General features: G+C 51.4%; 1 protein-coding gene across 1 annotated transcript in view; it reads right to left on the minus strand.

The window, feature by feature from the left end:
• CORO2A (coronin 2A) overlaps positions 1–21914 on the minus strand; it is a 53946-nt gene that overhangs the window by 23794 nt on the left and 8238 nt on the right. Inside the window, exon 2 of the mRNA XM_003995689.4 lies at positions 2370–2570. Within this exon, the coding sequence (XP_003995738.2) occupies positions 2370–2570 (201 nt within the window). The remainder of the gene's footprint in view (positions 1–2369; positions 2571–21914) is intronic.

Consider the following 21914-nt stretch of genomic DNA (forward strand, 5'->3'; position numbering starts at 1 on the left):
ATTTGTTAATGTAATGATTTACATTTCTAGATTTATTAATATTAAACTGTCCTTAGTTTCTGGAATAAATCCAGCTTGGTTAGATGGCATCCTCTTTTAAATTCACGGCTGGATTTTGTTTGCTAGCCGTTCTGCATACGTCTTGAGTGAGACTGCACTGTCATTTTCCTTTCTTGTTTTCTCCCTATCTGGTTTGGGAATCAAAGTTACACTGGCTCATAGAACAAGGAGGGGAGAAGTCCCTCTTTTTCTTCTCTCTAGAAGTGTTTGCAAAACATTGGAATAATCAGTTCCTTGGAAGTTATATAGAAACTGCCTGTAAAACCACATGAACATCGTATCATCCTTATGTATGTGTTTGTATAAAATATAGCATATAAAAAAAGGCATGAAACGCAAGTGTTCAGCTTAATGAATTGCTGGAAAATAAATTACCCATACATCTGCCATCTTCTCAGGTTAAGACATGAACTATCACCACACAAAGAAGACGCCCCCCCTTCCATGGATATTCTCCAGTCATAACTACTCCCCTCCCTCAGGGAGTGATAATCGTCCTGGATTTCATGACAGTCCTTTGCTTGCTCTTCCTTAAAACTGTTCTACTTACTAATACATCCCTTCAGGTAGAATTTAATTTAGTCTGTATCGGGGCGCTTGGGTGGCGCAGTCGGTTAAGCGTCCGACTTCAGCCAGGTCACGATCTCGCGGTCCGTGAGTTCGAGCCCCGCGTCAGGCTCTGGGCTGATGGCTCAGAGCCTAGAGCCTGTTTCCGATTCTGTGTCTCCCTCTCTCTCTGCCCTTCCCCCGTTCATGCTCTGTCTCTCTCTGCCCCAAAAATAAATAAACGTTGAAAAAAAAAATTCTTTAATTTAGTCTGTATCTATCTTTAGGTAAAGAGAGCGAGATCGTTTGTAATTTGTTTGGTTTCTTTTCCTCAAAATTGTCATTAAGATTCATCCATGTTGTGGTACGTATGTATGTATACTTTGTTCCTTTTCATGACTGTGCAGATTCCCTATTATGGAGATATTATCATTTATTTATTCAACTCTTGGACATTTGAGTTTTTGCAGTTTTGTGATAATATTAACAACACTCCTATCCACATTCTTGTATTTGTGTCCTGATGCACGTAAACACATTGCATGGGATATACCAAGGAGTGGAATCTCTGGGTCAGAACGTATGTGTATTTTCCTCTTTACTAGAAGCTGTCACGTTTTGCTTCAAAACACATGTGACAAAAAACCAAAAAAACACACCAAAAAACCCCCCAAAAAACCACGTGTGACAGTTGACACTGTCACCAGAGGTGTCTGAGAGTTTACACTGTTCCATGTCCTTGCCACAACTTCCTATTGTTAGATTTCTACATCTTTGCCAATTCTGTGGTTGTGATGGTATCTCATTGTGGTCTCCTGGTGAGATACTAGTGGATGGGAGTTGAAAATGTATCGTTTGATGTTGATTTCTAATTCAATTCCGTTGGGATCAGAAAACCTGGTCTATGAGATTCCATTTTGTATTTATGACTTTAATTTCTGAAGTCCTTTGTGTGTGTGTGTGTGTGGGGGGGTCTAAGTCTGTAGTTTGTTGTCTCAGCTGACTCTTCCTCGTGGTGGCTCACATGCTTGGTGATCTCAGATTACAAATTTCCCTGATCTGACTCTGTAGGAGTCCTGTCCACATCGGGGATGCCTTCCTCTGGAGAAACTTCCTATCTGCCTCTGCTGTGAGCCAGAGGCACTACCAACCGGGATCTCTCTAGCTCTTTTGCAGGTTCAGCCTTAAGAAGATTCAGGCTCGGTATCCTGACAAGGTCTGCTATTAAGTTAAACTGTACAAAATTACCACTTCTGGGTTAAAAAACTATTAAGTATCAGCAATTGCACATGGTCTAACCTATACTGTTAACATGTGCTGGCAGGACAAGCTTGTTCTTTCTGTTTGCTTACTGCTTACCTCTCCCAGTTAGATTTTTTGGCTCAAGATTTGTTTCTTTTTGCTGGGGAGGGGAAGTGGCCTTGGAGATTTCCCCAACATCTTGTGAGCCCAGCAATGCATCACAAATTACATTTTATTCAGGAGTGAATCATTTCGCAGTGAGGGAGTAGTCCTAGGAGTAGCTAGAAGCTAGCTAGGTAGCTTCAGCTAGAAGCTGAAATCCCAAGATAGGTATTTTTTTTTCTCAATGAGGAAACCAAAGCTCAAGGAAGTGAAACGACTCAAGGTCACATGGCTGGTAATAAGCAGGGTTAGGATTCGAATCCACATAAGAGACCAGAACCCAGGCTCTTTCTACTTCCCCTCTGTCTGTACAGCCTCCAGAGGGCTGCTTGGACCTGGGGCTTAGCAGGCAGCCTTACCTGGCTCAAGGGAATGACGAGGAAGGCTCCCCCACCAGCGCACTCGGTCACGACTGCAATGAAACGGGGGTTCACGGCGCAGAAGTGATTGTCGTGGACGCTGTGGGTGATGGGCACCGAGTCGTAGCAATTCTCCTTGCTGGCTGGTTTGCCAAAGACGTGGCGGAACTTGGAGCTCCGGTACTGGGGATGCCATGACATCTGCGGGAGACAAACAGGACAAAAGGGGCATGAGGCTCGCTGCCCTGATGGTGGGACACTCAGGGAGCTCACCTTCAGAGGGCACGACCAGCACAGTGGTCAGTTCTGGGTGGACAATGTGCTATGAAGGGCAACCAAACGAACCGACTGTTATTGGGGCTACTTCTGTGGATCTGGTGAGACGGTGTGTGGTTATCGCTGGCCTGTTTGCTTGTCATTTCTTCAAGCGTAAGAACAAAAGGCAGAAACGCAAGAGACAGAACTCACCACCTTCCCCCCTCTCCACCATCTCAGCAGGCACCCCAGCCGTGCCACACCACTCAGCCCAGCTAAGTGGGTCACACTGTGTCCTCTGGAGCCAGCCTGCCTGGGCTCCAATCCCAGCTCTGCCACTTACCAGCTGGGCGAGCAAGTGACTTAAGTCTGAGTTCTCAGTTTCCTCATCTGTAAAATGGGGATAACAAAATCATCTGTCTCACAGACTTGTCATGAGGACTAAATTACATGGTACATTAAGGTCTCTTGATCTACAGTAGTAATTACTCCCAATATTATCATCCAGGCATCTTGAACTTCTCCAGATCCTCATCCAGCCCTGTATTTGTTCACTCTGTCTACTGAGCACCACTGGACGACTGGGCCCCGTGCCTGGCACTGGGGATTGGAGAGAATAAGCATGAGCCCATCCTTACAGGAGTGAAGAATCCTGTGAGCGAGGCCCCTACAGGAGTCCGGGCCACTGGGACCCAGTGTACTCTAGGTAATAATGGAGATTTGTACATGGCAGTCAGGGAAGGCTTCCCAGGGGAAGTGACATGTGAGCTGTGATTTGAAGGATGAGGAAGAGTTGGCTATGTTGACAGGACAGTGGTAAGGCGGGGGGAAGATATCCCCGGCAGATGGAACAGCCTAAGCCAAGGCCCAGAGACAGAAGCAAACATGGAATGTTTGGGAAACTACATGTGGTTTAAGTAAGATTAGCAAGGTGATGTTAAACACACACACACACACACACACACACACACACACGTAAATTGGATGATGTGAGTGAGGAGAACACAGCTAGAGGGGTGAGCAGGGCTAGATCATGAATGGCAGAAGAGGGTCTCGGCCTCATCAGTGGCCAAACACATGACACAACGTGGCCTCTCAGCCCTGCCGCTGCCCAGGTCAAGCCCCTGACCCCAGTCTCTGACCCCACCGGGCCTTCTTGTCCACGTTCCTCATGTAGGCCAGAGAGATCCTTCTGGACCAAGCCTGGATGTATTCCTCACCACCCTCCTGAGGTCACCCTTGGATGCTCCCGATTTACTGCCGCCCTGAAGGAGCAAGGCCAAACCCAGCCTGGCATTTAAGGCCTTCTGGTGAGGTCCTGCCCCATATTCCGAGATTCAACTTTGCTTGCTCATCTTCTAAAGGGTACTTTCCAGATAAAGAACCCCCAGCTTCCCTGAACCTGCTTTGCATTTCCAGTCCTCTGGACCCTCCCCCTTGCTTTCCCCTCTGCTTGGCCTGCCCTTCCCCACCCCGTATCCCCTGTCTCCCCATCTCCCCATCTCCACCTTCCCTTCTCCAGCTCCCACGTCCTCCTCTGGAGTCTTCCACGACACCACAAGTAGCAGATCTCTGGTTCTCCTCTCCTCTCTCTCACCCCAACCTGCCATGTCTCCTTGCTGCCCTCGGGCTCTTGACACTCTTGGCTCTGATTCCTGAGTCTGGTGTCAGGTCTCATCTCCTCTGCTGCTTGCAGGCTCCTCAGAGAAAGGCCTGGCGCTCTGCTCCAGGAGTGCCCAGCCCAGAGCTCTGCCCACCCCGGGCCCTAGGAACTTCCCAAGGGCAGGCATGTGTGTGCTGGGCACCCACAGGGTCAGGACCAAAGAAGGCACTTGCTCTGTGTTCAGTTCAAAGGCACAAGATTAGACTGTTGACCTCAAGAGGTCATGGTGATCAGGGGTCTGACCCATGAGCCAAACTCTTTACAGGGAAGCCCATCAGCCTCACGGGACAGGTCTGTCCTGTGAAGCTCAGACATTTTAACTTTCCTTTTAGGAGCTGCATTTGCCAGAGCTACAGGAAGCAGCACAGAATGCAGGGACAGACTAATTAATGTCCGTCTGATCCCAGAAAGGGTGTAAGAAGCTGTATAGAAATGGAAAGCACACGAGATAGGAGCAAATGGAAAAGCCTTGGCAAGGAAATGGGGACGAGGGAAAATGCAGGGACACAGAGATCGCCTGATATTTGGAGGTAGTTAAGCTACTGAACGTGTGTTGCCAGGTCCTCCACACAGTGCAGGTGCACTTCAGACTCGGCTCCAAGCTTCCTAGTGGCCAATTCGATAAGGGAAACAGAATCACAAAGGGATTTAGCCAGCCACCACTTGCTAAGGAGCAGCACAGCTTTTCTCTGCAGGGGGTCCTGAGGGAAATGAGTCCTGGGGGTCCTCACAGAAAGAAATCACGAGGACTGAGATGTCCCTAGGGTCTTGGTAATTAGATGGCAGCGGAGGAACTGCCTTGGGCCAGGGCTGGGGTTAGGAAAGTAGGGGGGCACGTCCGCAGGCTCAGCTCCAGGCCTCCCAACTCTGCCTCACCTTCAGCAGCTGCCATGGTGGGGCAGAGGGGACACCCGTCTGTGGCCAATGGTGGGGCTCATCAGACATTCTATTGCTCCCTTCACGTCCCTACCTCCTTGCTGTTGGGCAGTCACGGAACTGATTCTAGCACCAATGGATCAGGGACAGCAGTGGTGTGTGCCACTTTCAGGCTGAAACATGGAAGACCTGCCTGTGACCCTCCAGAACTCTTGTCCTTGGTTGAAGGGATGAAAAGGCCACATGTTCTGCATGATGTGGCTTCCATCATCCTGGGCCCCCAAGGGGTCCTGTGGAACAGAGGATCCCCCCCTAACGAAGTCCCTGACTCTGTCATAGCGTGACAGAGAAATAAACCTGCAGAGCAAACCAGTTAGAAAGTGGGGCCATTTGTCCCAGAGCTGAGCCTACTGTCCTGACTAACACACTGCCCCATGCAGCCCCAACCAACGGTAAACTGGGAAATGGCTGTCTGTGCTTCGTGTGGCTGGGGCACAGGAACCTGCGGGAAAGAGATGGGCGAGGAGGCAGGACCCAGATCACCTCAGGAGCCATGTAAAAGAACTCAGACTCTGAAGGCAATGAGGAGTCGCTGAGGCGATTAAAACAGGGGATCGAGCAGAGCTCACTTTTAGGAGGACTCTCTTGATTGCCGAGAGCAAGAAAGGGTGGGACAGGTGACAGGTGAGGATCACCTGGGCTGAAATAGGGCAGAGGAGATAGAGAAGAGGAGACATGTCAGTGAGAAACCAAGCAGGGGAGATAAGCCAGCTTTTGGGCTCAAGTGCTGTGGGCTGTCAGGTGAGAGGGTCCATCACGGCTGCAGAAATCCACATGACTGACCATTAGCATCAGTCCTGGCCCTTCTGGCCATTCTTGGTGCCCTCCCTTCACAGCCTGGGGCTTGGCCCCACACCTGAGGGATGGCTCTCAGCCCAGGGTCAGGGTCAGGGGGCCTCAAGAGGCATGGTCAATGACTGTCCTTCAGCTCAGTCACTTCCTGGGCAATGACAACTCACAGTTTTTGGGTGCTTGCTATGTGCCAGGTGCCATTCCCAGCATGAATTTAACAGGCAGGTACTACTTTGCCCCCCATTACAGATGTGGAGGTGGAGGCAGAGAAGGGAAGTAACCCACCCAAGGGTGCACAGCTTGTAAACCGTGGAGCTGGGGGCGGGGACGCAGTCCTGCCCCCAGAGCCTCCATCTCCAGGTTCCTGCAGATAGCGACCGTGACGAGGAAATCTCCTTCACACCCGTTCACCCTGGATCTCCTCTCAGCCCAGGAGGAGGAGATATCATGACCATTATCACCCCCACGTTACAGAAAAGTAAAACAGGGGTGCCTGGGTGGCTCAGTAAGTTGAGCATATGACTCTTGATTTCGGCTCAGGTTATGATCTCATGGTCATGAGTTCAAGCCCCGTGTCACCTACTTAAGATTCTCTTTCTCTCTCCTTCTGCACACCTCCCCACCAAAATTAAAAAAAAAAAACAAACTAACTAAAACATGGCTTAGGAAGCTATGTGGACACCTTTTGAAAAGAGGGCTGTTTGCCTCCATTGATGAAGCCAGCGGCTGTGAAACAGTGACAGAAAACTAAAACTCTGTGTCAGCGACCTTCTGTCCCTCTGCCCCCAACACCTCTCCCCACTCTACCCCGCCCTACCCCGCCCAGCACCTTATCTCCACTGCCAAGTTTCTTCCAGATCTGTTGTCATGGAAGGAAACTTAGAGAAGTGGGGGATGGGGCCAAACCAGGCAGGCCATCTCTCTCTCTGTGCCTACGGGATGGGCATGTGCACACATATATGTGGGTGAACTTTGTGCAAAGGTGTATGCACTGGGTGTGCATGTCTGTGCATGAGCACTGCTTTCATCCTATGTGCCCGCGTACTCCTGTGCACGCATGTGTGCGTCTCTTTGGGTATTCAATTGCATCTGTGCCTGGATGTGTGTATCTGTGCATGCGTGAACCTAAGGACTCAGCAATTCAGAGAGCGAGCGTTTCCCCTGCTCATTTCCCCCACAAGCAGGCACTTGCCTGGAAATGCAGCCTGTAGCGGGCCCTCAGCACTGCAAGGGCCCTCACCCATGGGCTGGGCCAGAACGGCTGATCTGGGCCAGATTTATCCCATGCCACCAGTCCCATCCTGCCTGGTGCCAGGCTGGGCCCACATCAAAGTCGCAGCATGCCTTCTTAGGTGTGGCGGGCCAGCCCGCTGGGGCACAAAGCAGGGGTGGCATCACTTCCGCTGCTGCTGCTATCCCATGCGTGTTTAGCCATGGGATTAGGCTTTGTGGACTCCGAATTCCCTGCCCCCACTACTAAAAAAGATTTAGTCATCTCTGGGTTTAACGTCCCGCTGAGTTTACTTCTTAATGCCTGACAGTGGAATGGCTTGCTCCCTGCCCCATCCCTTGCAGCTCTCCTGCAGGTAAGTGGAGATAGTTGTTTCATTTGATGAGGGCAAAAGTGAGGTGCCAGGGAAGCGATTTGACCAAGATCATATTAATAGGGGCAGTGGAGGCAGGAAGCAGAAGCCAAGGCTTGACCCAGGGGTCCCTCTTCCTGCCACATGCTCCTCTCTGACGTGTAGAGAAAGAGATGGAGAGACACACACAGACAGAGACTGTCCCGCCTGCCCCCAAAGGCCTGTCTTCGCAGCCCAGCCCTGCAACATTACAGGACGAGGGTAAGCTGCAGGGTGAATGAAACCAAACCCAAATTGGGTGTGGTACGAACCAGCATAATAGATTATTCACTAATTGTCTGTTCCTGGCCTCAGGGAAAGAATGAAATTATCTAATTTGGTTTTAGCCATAGGAGGTGGGTAGGAGTCTGGTGCTGCTGGCTACCCTTGTCCTTTTGTAAGTTTGGGGTTCCACATCTAATATTTGGAGTTTTACTTTCTTTCTCTTAAAACCTGACCTTGTGGCCAGTGAGCTGCCCCCATATTGCCTTGGGAGAAGGTCTAAACCACCATATTTGTATCAGTGCAGTTAATAGAGGGGAATTAGAACCACAGTTTCTTAGGTTTAAAGACTGAAAAGATTACTGTAAGAGTAAAGAACACTCTATTTGAAGGTGATCTATAAAGACCAAGAGTTAACACAACACACAGCTGATTATGGGCGGGTCCCTCATCTTGACTCCAATCTTTGACCAACTACTACCCATCATAGGGCTTGTCCTGATCCTGACCTTGGCTCCAAACTAGCCTGGAAACCATTCTCTTTTGTCCTGAATCCTTATCAGGGCCTGTGACCCACCCCAGAAGTGGGATATCTGGTTCTGGAAACAAGGCCCAGCTGAGGTCAAGGCCCCTGTGGCTGACATAGGTCTCTGCTTAACCAGCCATTCACCTGGAGGCGTCCTTCCCACCAGGCAGAAAGAAGAAACCACAGGTCTTGGCGACTTCCTGCTAGTGAGAATTTTATCCACAGTCATTTCTGCTTGTCTGAGGCCACGCCCTGTTGTACTTGTCACTCCTTGGCACAAAGTGTCTATTTTCGTCTTCCACAGGCCAGTAAAAGGGTCTGCAGTGAAAGGTTGGGACGCAGGGACGTGGAGCCTCAGGATCTCACTTTGCAGGCTTAGTTTTCCTCCCTTTCTTCAGAGCAAGAAGAGGCCTTGTTGCTCTCCACAGAACTTGGGGGACCCCCTGTCCTGGTTTGCCTAAGGTGTAGGGTATGGGACAGGGGCATATTCCCAATGTAGGACTTTCAGTGCTAAAATAAGGAAAGTCCCAGGCAAATGGGGACAAGTTGGTCACCCCCCACCCCCCACCAACCACAGAGATCTCCAGAGAACCATTATCTGATTCACATGCGATGATTTTTTTTTTTTTTTTAAGTAGGCTCGATGTCCAGTGTGGAGCCCAATGTGGGGTTTGAACTTACGGACCCCGAAAGCAAGGCCTGAGCTGAGATCAAGAGTCTGATGCTTAAGCAACTGAGCCACCCAGGTGTCCCACATGCAATGATTCTATTCTAAGTCACTCATAACCTTGACTCTGGCAATTTGCTGTGTGGAAGAGAAGGCTCTAGAACCAATTTCCTAAAGAGCCCAACATCCTGAACCAGAGCATAGAACATTTCAAAGCAGAAAAATACAAGGTTTGTAAAGGGAGGTGAACCTAGCTTAATTCAATCAGCAATCTCCACTCGCTATTGGCTTAGTGCTTATTCTGGGCCAGGCCCCGTGTTGGGATTGAGACGGGGCAGCGAGGGCTGGGCAGTTCTGTCACTGCTCTCCACATGTTTACACCTCTTGAGGAAATGGCTGAGAGCAGGAAGACAGGACATGGCACGATCTTAGACTGGTAAAGCACAGGGCTGTGGACTGTGACCTCAAATGCACATGAGAATCATTTACATCGGATCACTGGGTGTGGGACCTCTGCACCAGTTCTGTCCAACATGGGGGTCTCGTGGCTTCTAAATTAAAGTCAAAATGATTAAAAGAGGGGCGCCTGGGTGGTTCAGTGGGTTAAGTGTCCGACTTCCACTCAGGTCATGATCTCACAGTTCGTGATTTCCAGCCCCGCAGTGGGCTCTGTGCTGACAGTTCAGAGCCTGGAGCCTCCTTCGGATTCTGTGTCTCCCTCTCTCTCTCTGCCCCTCCCCTGCTCATGCTCAGCTCTCTCTATCAAAAATAAATAAACACTAAAAAAATATATATATATAAAATGCATCTCCTCAATCACATTACCAACATTTCAAGTGCTCAATAGCCACATGTGGCTACTGGGTACTCAATTAACAGTGTATTGACAGATCATGTACACCACACCTGTGTGACTTTGGGCAGGCTAACTTAATGTATCTATTTCCTCACCAGTAAAATCAGGCACAGTAATAGATAATAGTTAACTTACTTGCTTACTATGTATGAAGTATGTTCTATGTACTAACTTAATCCTCATGGCAAGTACTATTATCCCCCCATTTTTACAGATGAGACAACTGGGGGCTCAGAGAGGCAAAGCAAATTGTCCAAAATCACACAGCTAGTAGGCGGCTGAGCTGGAACTTGAAGCCAAGCTGTTTAGTCCTGGATCCACACTCTTTCACAGGGCTGTCCAGATGATTAAATGAGAGAATCCACACAGCACATGGAGTGATGCTGGGTGAGTACTTAGTGCTCTACACGTTTGCTGTTAAGACTGTTGTGGTCCCTTGGGGTGCCTGGGTGGCTCAGTCAATTGAGCATCCGACTTCAGCTCAGGTCATGATCTCGCAGTTCATGGGTCTGAGCCCTGCATAGGACTCTGTGCTGACAGCACAGAGCCTGGAGCCCTCTCTCTCTCTCTCTCCCTTCCCCCACCTCTCTAAAAAATAAATAAATAAACATTAAAAAAAATACTGTTGTGGTCCCAATGTTTACAGGACACTAAGATTTGATTTAGTATGTGATAGGTACGTGTTGAAGGCCCAACATTTGGGGGAGCTAAGTAAAAATCCCAAACCGGAAAGTGCAAAACACACGCGAGGCATAGAGTTCTCATCCCCAGTGCTCACCACGTTGATGGAGGGAACAGACAAGCACCCATGAAAAGCTAACCAATAATCCATCTTAGTCAAGAAGAACCTGACGAGTGTATGTGTGCGTCTCTGTGGCAGGACTCTTGGGGTGGAAACCAGCCGCCTAGCTCAGCCGCATGCTTAGGTGGCCGCTGGGGGAGGCGGGGGGGAGGCTCTCGGTGGGGGTGGAAGGGAAGACAGGGGCAGCCCTTGGTTCTCTCCATTAACATAGGCCACAGAGGATACTGGGGACACCGCTTCAGGGCAACCCCCCCCCAGACTTCCTCCGGGGTCGTTTCAGCAGTGAAGGCAGGGGTTCCTGCAGCTAGAAGTAAAAACAGTCCTATCTCCACGTTCTCTCTGCCATGCGTACCCTCCTCTGCCCCCATCTCCCTTCCTCCAGGTCTCTGGTCCTTCTGGTCCAGCACGGATGGCTCCCCGCAGGCCCCAGGAAATACAGATTGAGTCAGAGAGAGAACCAAGAAAATGCCTCTCTCCTCCTGATAAGGTTAGGCCAGAAGGAGCCCCTCCTCCTGACAGCTGACACTCCCCAGAGCCAGGTCCCTGGCACGGAAGAGAGGCAGGCCACCTCCTGAGATGGCCTCACCTCCCCTGCCCCACGGCCCCCAGCTGTTCTCCCCCTCCCTCAAGCCTTGCAAAGCATGGGCAGCCTTTTCTCTGGGCGACTCCATTTCTCCCCCACCCCAGCCCAGGGCTCCTTTCCTGCCCTCACTCTGACACTGTCATTTCCCTTAAGGCCCACCTTAGGTCCTCTCTGTCCTTAGGAGAAAGCTCTCTGCTGGACTAGGGTTGTGGGCCCCACATTCTGCCTTCACTGCCCCCCCTCATCTCCACATCTGCTTGCTTCTCATCTCCACAGACTCACCCTTTAGCCAAACTGGTTTATCTGCTTTCCCCTCAAAGCATAGTGTTTTCCCAGACATGCCACCTTTGATCATGCCCCCTTCGCTCTGCCTCGAACTTAATCAGCCCAGGTAGGCGCATGGTTGGCACTTAGCTGGGCTCCTAGGATGCCCTTCCTCTCACTCCCACTTCCTGGGCCCAGTTCAAATAGTACCACCACCAGGGAGGAGCGCTCTCTCTCCTGTGAGGCTGCCCCGGGCAGGAAAAGAGAAGAATCAGGTTGAAATCCTGGACCTCCACTTGTCTCTGGGCCTCAGCATCCGCATCTGTAAAAGGGTACCCTAATATCTACCTCACAGAGTCTTGCCAAGGATTAAATGAGATAATGGCTGCAAACTATCTTGCAAACGTCTAGTACCAAGTAAGAGCTCGGCTATGGTTGCCCTCTTCCATTCTCTGCTCCTGCTGCCTGTGTTTCTTCCTACTTTTCTCCATCCATTCATCCAGCCACTCACCCATCAGACCGCCAAGTCCGAAGGGTCTTCCCCTCTGCCTTGCCCACACTCAGGTCAGATTCCACAAGCAGGCACCCAGGGGGAGACCGACCTGGCTCCTGGGCCAGCTTCCACTTATGCTACCAGCCTCTCCTGAACCCCCTCTGGGCATTTGGGGGAGGGGGCTGGGCCTGTCACTTTCATAGCAGGCATGCTGGTCAGGTTGGAGAGTCTTGATTCTGATGCCAATTTACTCCATGACCTTGAGCAGATCTCATCCCCTCTTGGGTTTTGTTTTCTCAGGCAGGTAATATTCCTGCCTTGCCTGTCTGTGAGGACCGTCTACTGAGGGCTCTCCAGTCCACACACACCAAAGCCCAGGACTGTGAGGGTGACAGAGCTGTCACCTATCAGCTAGGGCCTATCAGCTGTCCCAGTCCTTAGTTTCAGCCTGGTACCCTTCTTGCCTGGCTCCTCTGGAGACAAAGAACACAGCTTCTTCCTATTTATTCCCCCCAATCAGGCCCAGACCAAAACTCCATGCAGATTTATTGCCCCACAATCTCCTTATCTGAGAGTTTCAAGGGACAAGGGTCACTGGGGACTTTCTAAACCCACCTTCAGGAGGCTGAAAATCTGTGGAGTCTCTACTTCCTCCTCACCATCCATTCCCCAGCAAAGCTTCTGAATTTGTCTTTGGACAGAGAGGGACACTGAGGCCCCGACAGGGAGAGTGCCTGGCTCAGGGTTCCACAGTGAGCAGAAGCCCTACAGTCCAAGTTCGGAAATGGCACCTGCCAAGGGGGCCTGCATTCTATTGTCACTGGCCCTCGCCTCTGGCCCACCAGTCAGCTCCCACCTGCCCTGTGGCAGGGACCTGGGGCCTGAAGGGTGACTTCAACCTGCATTACTGGGGCCCTCCCGAAGCCCGACCTGTGCTGGGCACTGTGTGGGAGAAGGCAAGGATAACCCTGGCAGGGGCTTCTGCCCCTCAGGGCTCAGGTTGATGGGAGAGGCCGACATGCAACCAGCAAGCACAGTTCAGGGTGAATGGGACTGAGCAGGCTGCAGCAGGGAGGTGGAAATCCCAGGAGTCGGTGAAGGGCCTCTGGGCAGGTCTGTTTGAGCCCAGTCTCAAATGCTGAGTAGAGGGAGCTGAGCCCAGAGTGAAGGGAGGGCACTCCAGGTGGAAGGGGGTGCGTGGCGTGGGAACCACAAAGGTGGAGTCTGGCCGGGGTCTGGGCAAGCGCAAGGGAGCAGTGAGGGCCAGGCCAGCAAGGTGCCAGCAAGGGCTCTGAATACCGGCTCAAGGACCTGGCCCTTGAGACCACGGGAGGATGTCAAAGTTTGTAACCAGGGGTGTGGTGAGGTGAGAGGTGCTGTGTATTTAGCTCCTCCTATTAGGTAGTTAGAATGTTTGGCTGGAGGAAGTATTTTCTTTCCTCCACTTTGGGCTTGTGTCTAAGGAAGAAATAAGTGTGTGAAGCGGGTTTTATTTCCCGCCCGGCTCCAGTTGGCTGGAGGGGCTGTGGAACACGGTGAAGAGGAAGAGGGTGATGGTTCTGAGACTCGGGAGGAGGCGCCTGGGTGGCTCAGTCGGTGAAGCGTCCGACTCTTGGTTTCAGCTCAGGACATGATCTCAGGTTCCTGGGTTCGAATCCTGCGCTGTCAGTGCTGAGTCTGCTTGGGATTCTCTCTCTTCCTCTCTTTCTGCCTCTCCCCTGCTTGTGTTCTCTCTCTCTCTCATTCTGAGGCGGGGGGGGGGGGGGGGAGGGAAGAGAAGATCATGCCTGATTAGGGGAGCGTGCAGAGCCACCGATTTGCTGGCCAGGAGTCAAACTCGGCTCTGCCTCCACAGGTCTTAGCAATTTGATTCAGCAGTGGAGCCAGGAGGCCACATCTCAGCAGCTGGGGTTTTACCTCAGGAGATAGCTTCCTTTCTTCCCTCAACCCATTTCGCTGTGCTAGGAGTCTCCAGATATGACTGAGGGGCTGCCTGTTTCCTGCACATGCCGGGACAGCCCAGGACTCCATTTCCCAGCTCAGCCACACACATTGGAGCTGCACACATTGGGCAATTCCTTCCTGCTTCTCCCTCCCCTGCTTATTAACGTGGGGATAAACGCTCAGCCTTAATCAATTCTTCAGGTACTGGCTGCAACAGTGGCCAGGAGAGGACCGTGAGACCACCGTCTCCCCGTTTCCAGCCTCCCTGAGCTCCCCCCAATCATTTGTTCAGACTGGGCCTGTGGGCCAGGGAGCACAGGAGTGAGGGTGAAGGGGACAGGAGAGATGTCAGCATCCCAGGCTGAAGACGTGCTTCTGGCCCAAGACAAACTCTCTGCGGGGACCGGTGACAGTATCTCAATTTACACTTTGCGGGATGATGTCTAGCAGTGGGTCTCCACCTGAGAGTTCATCAGAATCACCTGGAAAGCTGATTAACTTCCAGACTGCTGTGCCCATCCTAGAGTTTCTGATTTAGCAATTCGGCAGTGGAGCCTGAGAAGCTGCATTTCTAACAATTTCCCAGGTGACAATGATGCAGCTGGTCCAGGGACCACTTCTGAGAGCCACCGCTCTACAACCCTGCTCAACGATCTGCACAGTCCTTCCCTTTCACTGCTCAATTCATTTCCACCTTGCAGGGGAGGCAGAATTTACATCCGCCTGAGGGTGGGGAGAAGTACCCCCATCTCATGGATGCAACAAGCTGTGCTCAGCTCAGAGCAATTTTCTGAGGTTACACAAATACACAAAGATTCCATGAACACACAACCACTTCCTAGCTCAGGGCCACTTGGGGCTGTGATTCTTGGCTTTCTACCGCTCACATATTCTCAATATACAAACATGGGCTGAGGCCAGCACTCAAGAACCAGGCGGGTATTATGATGACAGCTTCACTGTCTCAACAGCAGGCACCGAGGCCTGCTGGTCAAGACACAGGCTTCTGAGTCAGAGACCCAGATATAAACCCGGACTTGCTTTCTGTGTATCTTGGAACCTCTTCGCCAGGTTGCTATGAAATGGGGCCAAGGCTGAACAGAGCAGTGAGCCTTGCACACAGTGAGTCCTCAATAAACGGTAGTGACCGGTGGGCCCAGACAAGAGCCAGGGAGGGATTTGGGGATAGATACTAAACCTCTCTGTCTTCTCATCTGTAAACTGGGGTCAGTAACAGAACCTAACTTATAGGGAAATTGCAAGGATTCAATGAATTTATTAATTTAAAATGCCTCAAAGCCATGCCTGGCATGGGGGAAGCTCCTACACACGGTCCTTTTTGTCAAGTATGATAATTTTAGCACCTAACGCACACTTTTCATTAATACGTGTCAGCAAAACCGTTAAAGAATACATTAGGCTATTGTGACGTCAAAATTTAAAAACCAGGGACTCCAGGGTGGCTCAGTCAGTTAAGCGTCCGACTTCGGCTCAGGTCATGATCTCGAGGTTTGTGAGTCCGAGCCCCGCGTGGGGCCCGGTGCTGACAGCTCAGAGCCTGGAGCCTGCTTTGGATTCTGTGTCTCCCTCTCTCTCTGCCCCTCCCCCCCCCCCCCCCCCCCCCCCCCGCTCGCTCTCTGTCTCTCTCCCTCTCAAAAATAAATAGACACTAAAAAAATTAAAAATAAAAACAAAAATCCTAGTGGTGCTGGTTGTACAACAGTGTGAATGTGCTCCAGGTCACAGAACTGAAGACGGTGACAATGTGAAATTTTATGCTATGCATATTCTGCCACAGTGAAAAAGGAAGAAGAGAGCCAGCAGCACCTAGGTATCACGGCCCGGCTCTCGGCGCACCTTTGGCCAGCTCCACCTCTGCTTCTGCTACACCTTCCCTGACGGGAGTGGGGGGGTGGGGCTGGTCCTCCTGCCCCAGTGGAGGTCACATTCTTTCACTCCTGGCCACTCAGGGCAGAAGGGGTGCTGTAGGGTGCCTCATGGCTCTCCCAGGTGCTCTCAAGAAGGGCCCGGAGGACCATTCCCCGGGCAGAGGGGCGGCCCTTGCCATCCACTTCCCTCCTGCTCACTGTCCCTCTGTGGAGCCAGCTCCAGCTGCTCCTGGTGAAGGAAAAATCCTTGTGGGAGCAGTGCCTGCAACCGGGACTCCCTCCGGTTTCAGCGGGGAGCTCCGCTCTGTGCAGGGAAGGTACACAGACATTCTGAGACCAGGGGCCCCGCTCCAGGATGCTCTGCCCCCATTTGCCGTGTGACCCCACTCACGTCACTGTCCCTCTCTCGGCCCTGGTGCTTGTCTGTGCAATGGGAATGTGTGTCCCTGCTTGTCACCCTCCTGAGGCCTTGGGGAGGCTCTGCAGGGGGAGTGAAGGCAAAGGTGTTTTGTGTCTTTATTGCACGATGTGACCACACGGAGAGGCAGCAGGGATGGTGACAGACATGGTCGGGGACCACCTACTGGGCTCGAACACCGGTCTCACCACACACCCAGTTGGGACACCTTGGGCGGCTCATCAACCTCTCCAGGCCTCAGGTTTTGTCATCACGAAGCGGGATGGTAATAGGAAATGCGTTCATATCTGACAAGTACTTAGAACACTGCCTGGCACATGGTAAGTTCAAGATAAATTCAAAATAAGTAATAATAGCAACTTCTACTGAGTACTCACTGTGAGCTGGGCACTGTTCCAAGGTATTTGACTGTATTGAGGGATTGAAATGAACCTTTAGCAAAAATGAATAAGGTGAACAGGACTTACAGACTAAACCAGAAACACAAAGCGTCCGTGTCCTTTCTTTCTCCTCTAAGTGGCAATACTTAAAGATCTAAGTATTAGACCTTCACAGTCTGGAAACAGAGAAAGCCTTGTGTCCCTCTGCCACCCGCTTCGTGCTGATTTAGAGTCTAAAGCTCTAATTCTTATCTAATCTAATTCTTAGCCAGGCACACTAACTCCCTCTCTCAAATGATTTTATTACATTTGGGGCAAAAAACAGATAAAGTATTTCAAGACTGCCCAGTGTCAGGGACCCAGGTGGGCATCCAGCCCAGCTCTGTCTCCCTTTCCACACCACTCTGTCTGAAAAGTCTGAGGGTCCTGGCTTGTACCATTCTAGTGATGGAAAGCTCACTCCTTCCGGGGACAGAGCAACTCAACTGTTTGTTACACTTCCTCCTTCTACAAAGAGGAAATCCACAATTTCCCCTACTGCCCTCCTTCCATCCCTTGAGCCCCACCAACCACATCCTTTGCCTTTGCCCCACGCCAACCCTTCAGAGATCTGAGGCCCCTGACCACGTGCCTCTGGGATGGTTCTACTCAGGTTGGGGAGTTTTTTGTGTGGCTAAATTTCCTAACTACTCCCCATTTTGGTCACCTCCCCGTTATGCTCCAGTGGGGAGCTCTCCATCTCTCACCCAGCTCGGAGCCCAGACTGTACTCAAATCCTCCAGATGGCGGCTGAGAAACACTCAGAAGAGCAGGTCCCCCCAAAGATCCCAGATTCACTTCTTAGAATAGCAGCACTGGCCAGACCCCAAGAACTCATGGGGTGCAGAAAGAGAAACTGAGTCAGCTTGCCCAGGGCCATCCATACAGGGAAGAACCAGGAATGGGATTCAGATTTCTGGCACCCGAGCCCAGGAGAGTCCTCTAAAACATGAAACAAAGTTTCCTTTGATGCTGTGTCTGGATACCGCACCAAATATTTTGTTTCTTATCTGTGTTGCTGTCCTCAGAGGGGCAAATTCCAAGGATGACAGGGGAAGAAAAATCTAATTGTGAAGCTGGGGGGTCATTCACCCTAGCTGGACCCTCCTGGAGGTCAGACTTTTGGAATGTGGGTTATATTCCTCCAGTGTGTGGTTTAGGCTAAGAAAGATGGGGCTCCTTAGGTTCAGGAGAGAAGACAGACCCCCAAGTCTTTGCTGCTAGAAAGGTCAACATGGCAACAGCCCCACAGTGGGAAAGGTAAATCGGGGCACATCGACTCACCCTACATTCTCCATGTCTCCAGCTGGAGACAGACCCTGTGCTGGCATCTGTGGGCTCAAAGGTAGCCATGGGGTGGCTGCCCTGGGAATGGGTAGAAAAACGGAGAAATCATACCCCACTTGAACAAAGTTTGATCACAAATGTGGTGCTTTGTTAGAAGTGGCAGCTGCATAGAAAAGGAGCAGGAGGTTAGAGCAGGGGGACTTTTTTTTTTTTTTTTTAATCATATGCTCCTTTCAAAGAGAAAAAAAAATGAGTCCCCACCCCTGCCAATATTTTATATTATACACGAGTAACTACCATTGGGAACTGTGAGGCACAACATACAGATGAAGCAAGATTCATCATTAATCAGAGTGACTGCAAATTTCAAATAATGTCCCTCAAATTAAAAAACATCTTGGGCTGACTTCTCATCAGGCTTGATTAGCTTGTGATTGTTTTTTTTTCCCTCTTATCTGTGGCTGCCGATGGAATCTTGCTGGAAACCCAAGGGTTAACCTCTTGTCAGCTCTTACTGGTATTATTAGAACCACCACCAACCAACCCACTGTTCAGATAGGAATCTTCTAAAACCACTTGTCCGTTTTGTGAGGTTTCATTTAGTTAAAACTGGTTAGTATAATCCATAAATCCAATCTGGATTAATTAGTCTGGATTAACCTGGATTCATTAACCAGGTTAAATTAATTGTAATAAACTGCTGAAAACAAATCAAAGAGTAGGGGTCATCCTTTCTTAGAGGGCTTTCCCCCTCTCTCCTGAGACTTTTGGAGACATGAGGCATGAGGCTGTCTGACACCCTGAGTGGCGTCAGCAGGTGTAAACCTGGGAAACATGAGCAAAGCTGAGTGATTTTCCCATCAGATATTATTTTTTTCCTGCACCCCAGTGAGCACGCACACCTCACTTTGGAGGCCACCAGAACAGAAGCTGGGGAAACTATCAGAGAGGATTTTCAGGCCGCATGGGACGGTAGAGATCATCTGGTCTAACCTCACTTTTCAGATGAAGATACAAGGATTCTGGAAGGGATGTAACTTGTCCAAGGTCACCTGGCTGGTCAGTAGCAGATCCCAGAGAGAACACAAATCTCTAGTTCTTGGTGCTAACACTGGATGCTTCCCTGTCCTGGCCACAGTCCAGCCTCTTACTGGGCCATTCGCAGGTCCCTGCACCTCTCAGCCCTCTATAGTTGTGTCCCCTGTGGCATGAATCACTTGCTGGCTCTGAGGGTGGAGTGCATCCCAGCAAAGTCACAAGTGCTGGCACAACGGAGGGACGTGTTGCTGTCGGCAGGCCACGGTTCCAGGAGTTACTCTGTCTCAGTCTGAAGCCTTGGTTCTGCATCTGTGAAATGGGACCCATCAAACCCAGCTCACGGACTGCTTTTTGGGTACCCCATGAGGTCCTGCTGACATCTGCAGGCTGGGTAGTAGCCCCTGAGGGGTGTTACTTCTGTCCTTACACTCTGGAAGGTTTTGTTTAGGGGGCTGAGATCTGGAGCCTGAGAATTCTGCCTCTGACTCCTAGCTACAGCCCTGGATACCGCAGGACCTGGAGCCTCTGCAGCCCAGTGGCCCCCCCAGGTGTGCCCGCCCGGGCCTGGTGTGGTGGCAGACAGCTGTGGATCTGGGTCCTGGGCCTTCTGGGGCGTGCCTGAAATCCCGCTCCTGTCTCTACGGCTCTCTTCCCCCCTACTCTCATCCTCCCCACCTCCCATAACCTTCTTGCCTCCTCCAGACTGTCCTTCTAATCCCTCTCTCTGACTTCTCCTAAGCTGAGTCCCCCCTGGGCTACCATGAGACAGAAGCACCCCCTATTCCAAAACCTTCAATGGCTTCTCAGTTGGGCATTCAAAGCTGAGATCTGAGGGGTAAACCCAGAAGAGAGGTGGGGCAAGGTGGGGAGAGAAAATGGGGGCACAAGGGCAGTAGGCCTGGGTGCAGACAATAGGGGGTGCATTTTCTATAGAGAACTTAAAAACAATAAGACCGACTAAAAGTCTGACTTTTTATTATCATGATATGCCTGCAACTCTAAACAGTGTCAATGAAAAAACACTCCTCCCTGCCAGGGCAGGCTGCTCCCACCTCCCTGCCCTTGGCAACTGGCCAGTACCTGATACTATTCCCTAGACTGAGCCAAACTGGACCGTATGTTCGCTACATCCCCAATAGGCTCAGTATCCGCCCCTTCGCCAGCCCTCAGCCTGTGTGGCTTCTTTTGCCAAAAAGTCCCTCCCTCCTCTCTGCACGTTCAGCTGCTACAAGGCTCAGCTTAGCTGCTCCCTCTTTCAGAGTCTCCCCGCACACCTTCCCTCCTGCCTGGCCACGACCCCCTGCCTAGGCCTCCTGACACCCAGCCCAGGGTGTAGACTCAGCAGCAGTCTCCCCGTGGAAGACCGAGGAAAGGAACCACTCTCTGAAATCTGGGACCCACAGCACAGCACACCAGGAGAGCCACTTCCTCGCTGTGTGACCTCAGACAAGTCCCAGATCCTCTCCAGCCTCAGTCTCCCCCTGTACAAGGACCTATCATCTCCAAATGACCTTCTTTCCTTGTCCTCAGTCACGCCTTCTCTTGGCCATACCCTGCACTCTGTCATCATGTGAAAATGTGCCACCCGCTTCCATAGTCACTAATTCGAGTGCCCCCTTGCTGGCCACAACCTCCCCACCTTCAGCCTCCTGTCACCTGCCAGATGTGAGCAGGCCTTCGTCAGCACCCCTGTTAGGTGCTGGTTCAGGCCCAAGGAGAGAGCCCGGGACCACAGACCGCTCTCCAGAGAGACATAAGCCATTTGGCTCTGCCTTGACTCTGCCACCAAGCTTGGATCCAGCGTTTCTGAAAGGCCAGCTCCCGGGATGGTGTCTGGGCCATGGGACATCCATCTGCCATGATGCCTGCTTCCTGTGCCCAGTAATGCGGGACACCGTCCTACAGCCTGCACCTGAGAGACGACCCGTCACTGGCCCCCCTCTACCTCCTCCCCACCTGTCTCCGCCTCTCTCCTCCCACAGGTGCCACGGCCCATCACCTCACCCTCACCCTGAAACCTCCCCCCCCACCCCCCGCTGACTTCTTTCCCCATTATCCGGCACAACTCTGGTGCCGGACAAACCAGCATACCTACTTAGGGCTGGGGAAAAAACAGACAAAACCCAAACAGGAAGTGCCAAACGGGGTGACGGCTTTCCCAGCGCAGCTCTTCTCTCTCCAGGGCCCTTCCTCTGCAAGCCAGGTCTGGTGAGGGCAAGGGTGCAGCCAGGCAAGCCAGATCCCAGGGGTCGCCTGTGTGGCCTCCTCCTCCTTGTACTCAGAGCCAATCCACCACTAATGCCACCCCTCCCAAACCTTTTAAACCATCCACTTATGTCCACTCCCACTGCTACCAGCTGCTCTCACCTGCACACTTAGTCTTACCTACCAATCATTTTTTCCCCCCAAAGATGTCAATCTGAGCATGCCACTCCATGGCCATTACTCCAGGACCCAAAGGGTCTGGCCCACTCCACCTCTCCAGCCTCCTGTGCCCAGGAATCAGAGCTGTAGACACTCAGTGCTCTTAATTCCTCAAAGGTCCACCCCCTTCAGCCTCGGGGCTGTTTCTTCTGTCCAGCATGCTCCCCTTCCCACCTCCACCTGATTACTCGTATTCATCCTTCAGATCTCAGCTCAAAAGTCCTTCCCTTAGAATAGCGTTCTGCAGTGACCCTGAATTACACACATTCTCAGCTCGGCAAGCTTTGATACCCTCTCTTCTCCCTCAGGCACCTGTTCCAGGTTTTGTGGGACTTTAGGATTACTGCTCATCTCCTCTGGTCTGTGAGCCTACCCGGGCAATACCTATGTCTGTTTTGCTCTGCTCCGTATCCCTCACACTCAGTAACCAATACACGAATAAAGA

This window comes from Felis catus, chromosome D4 (assembly GCF_018350175.1).
Source record: "Felis catus isolate Fca126 chromosome D4, F.catus_Fca126_mat1.0, whole genome shotgun sequence".
NCBI classification, from domain to species: domain Eukaryota; kingdom Metazoa; phylum Chordata; class Mammalia; order Carnivora; family Felidae; genus Felis; species Felis catus.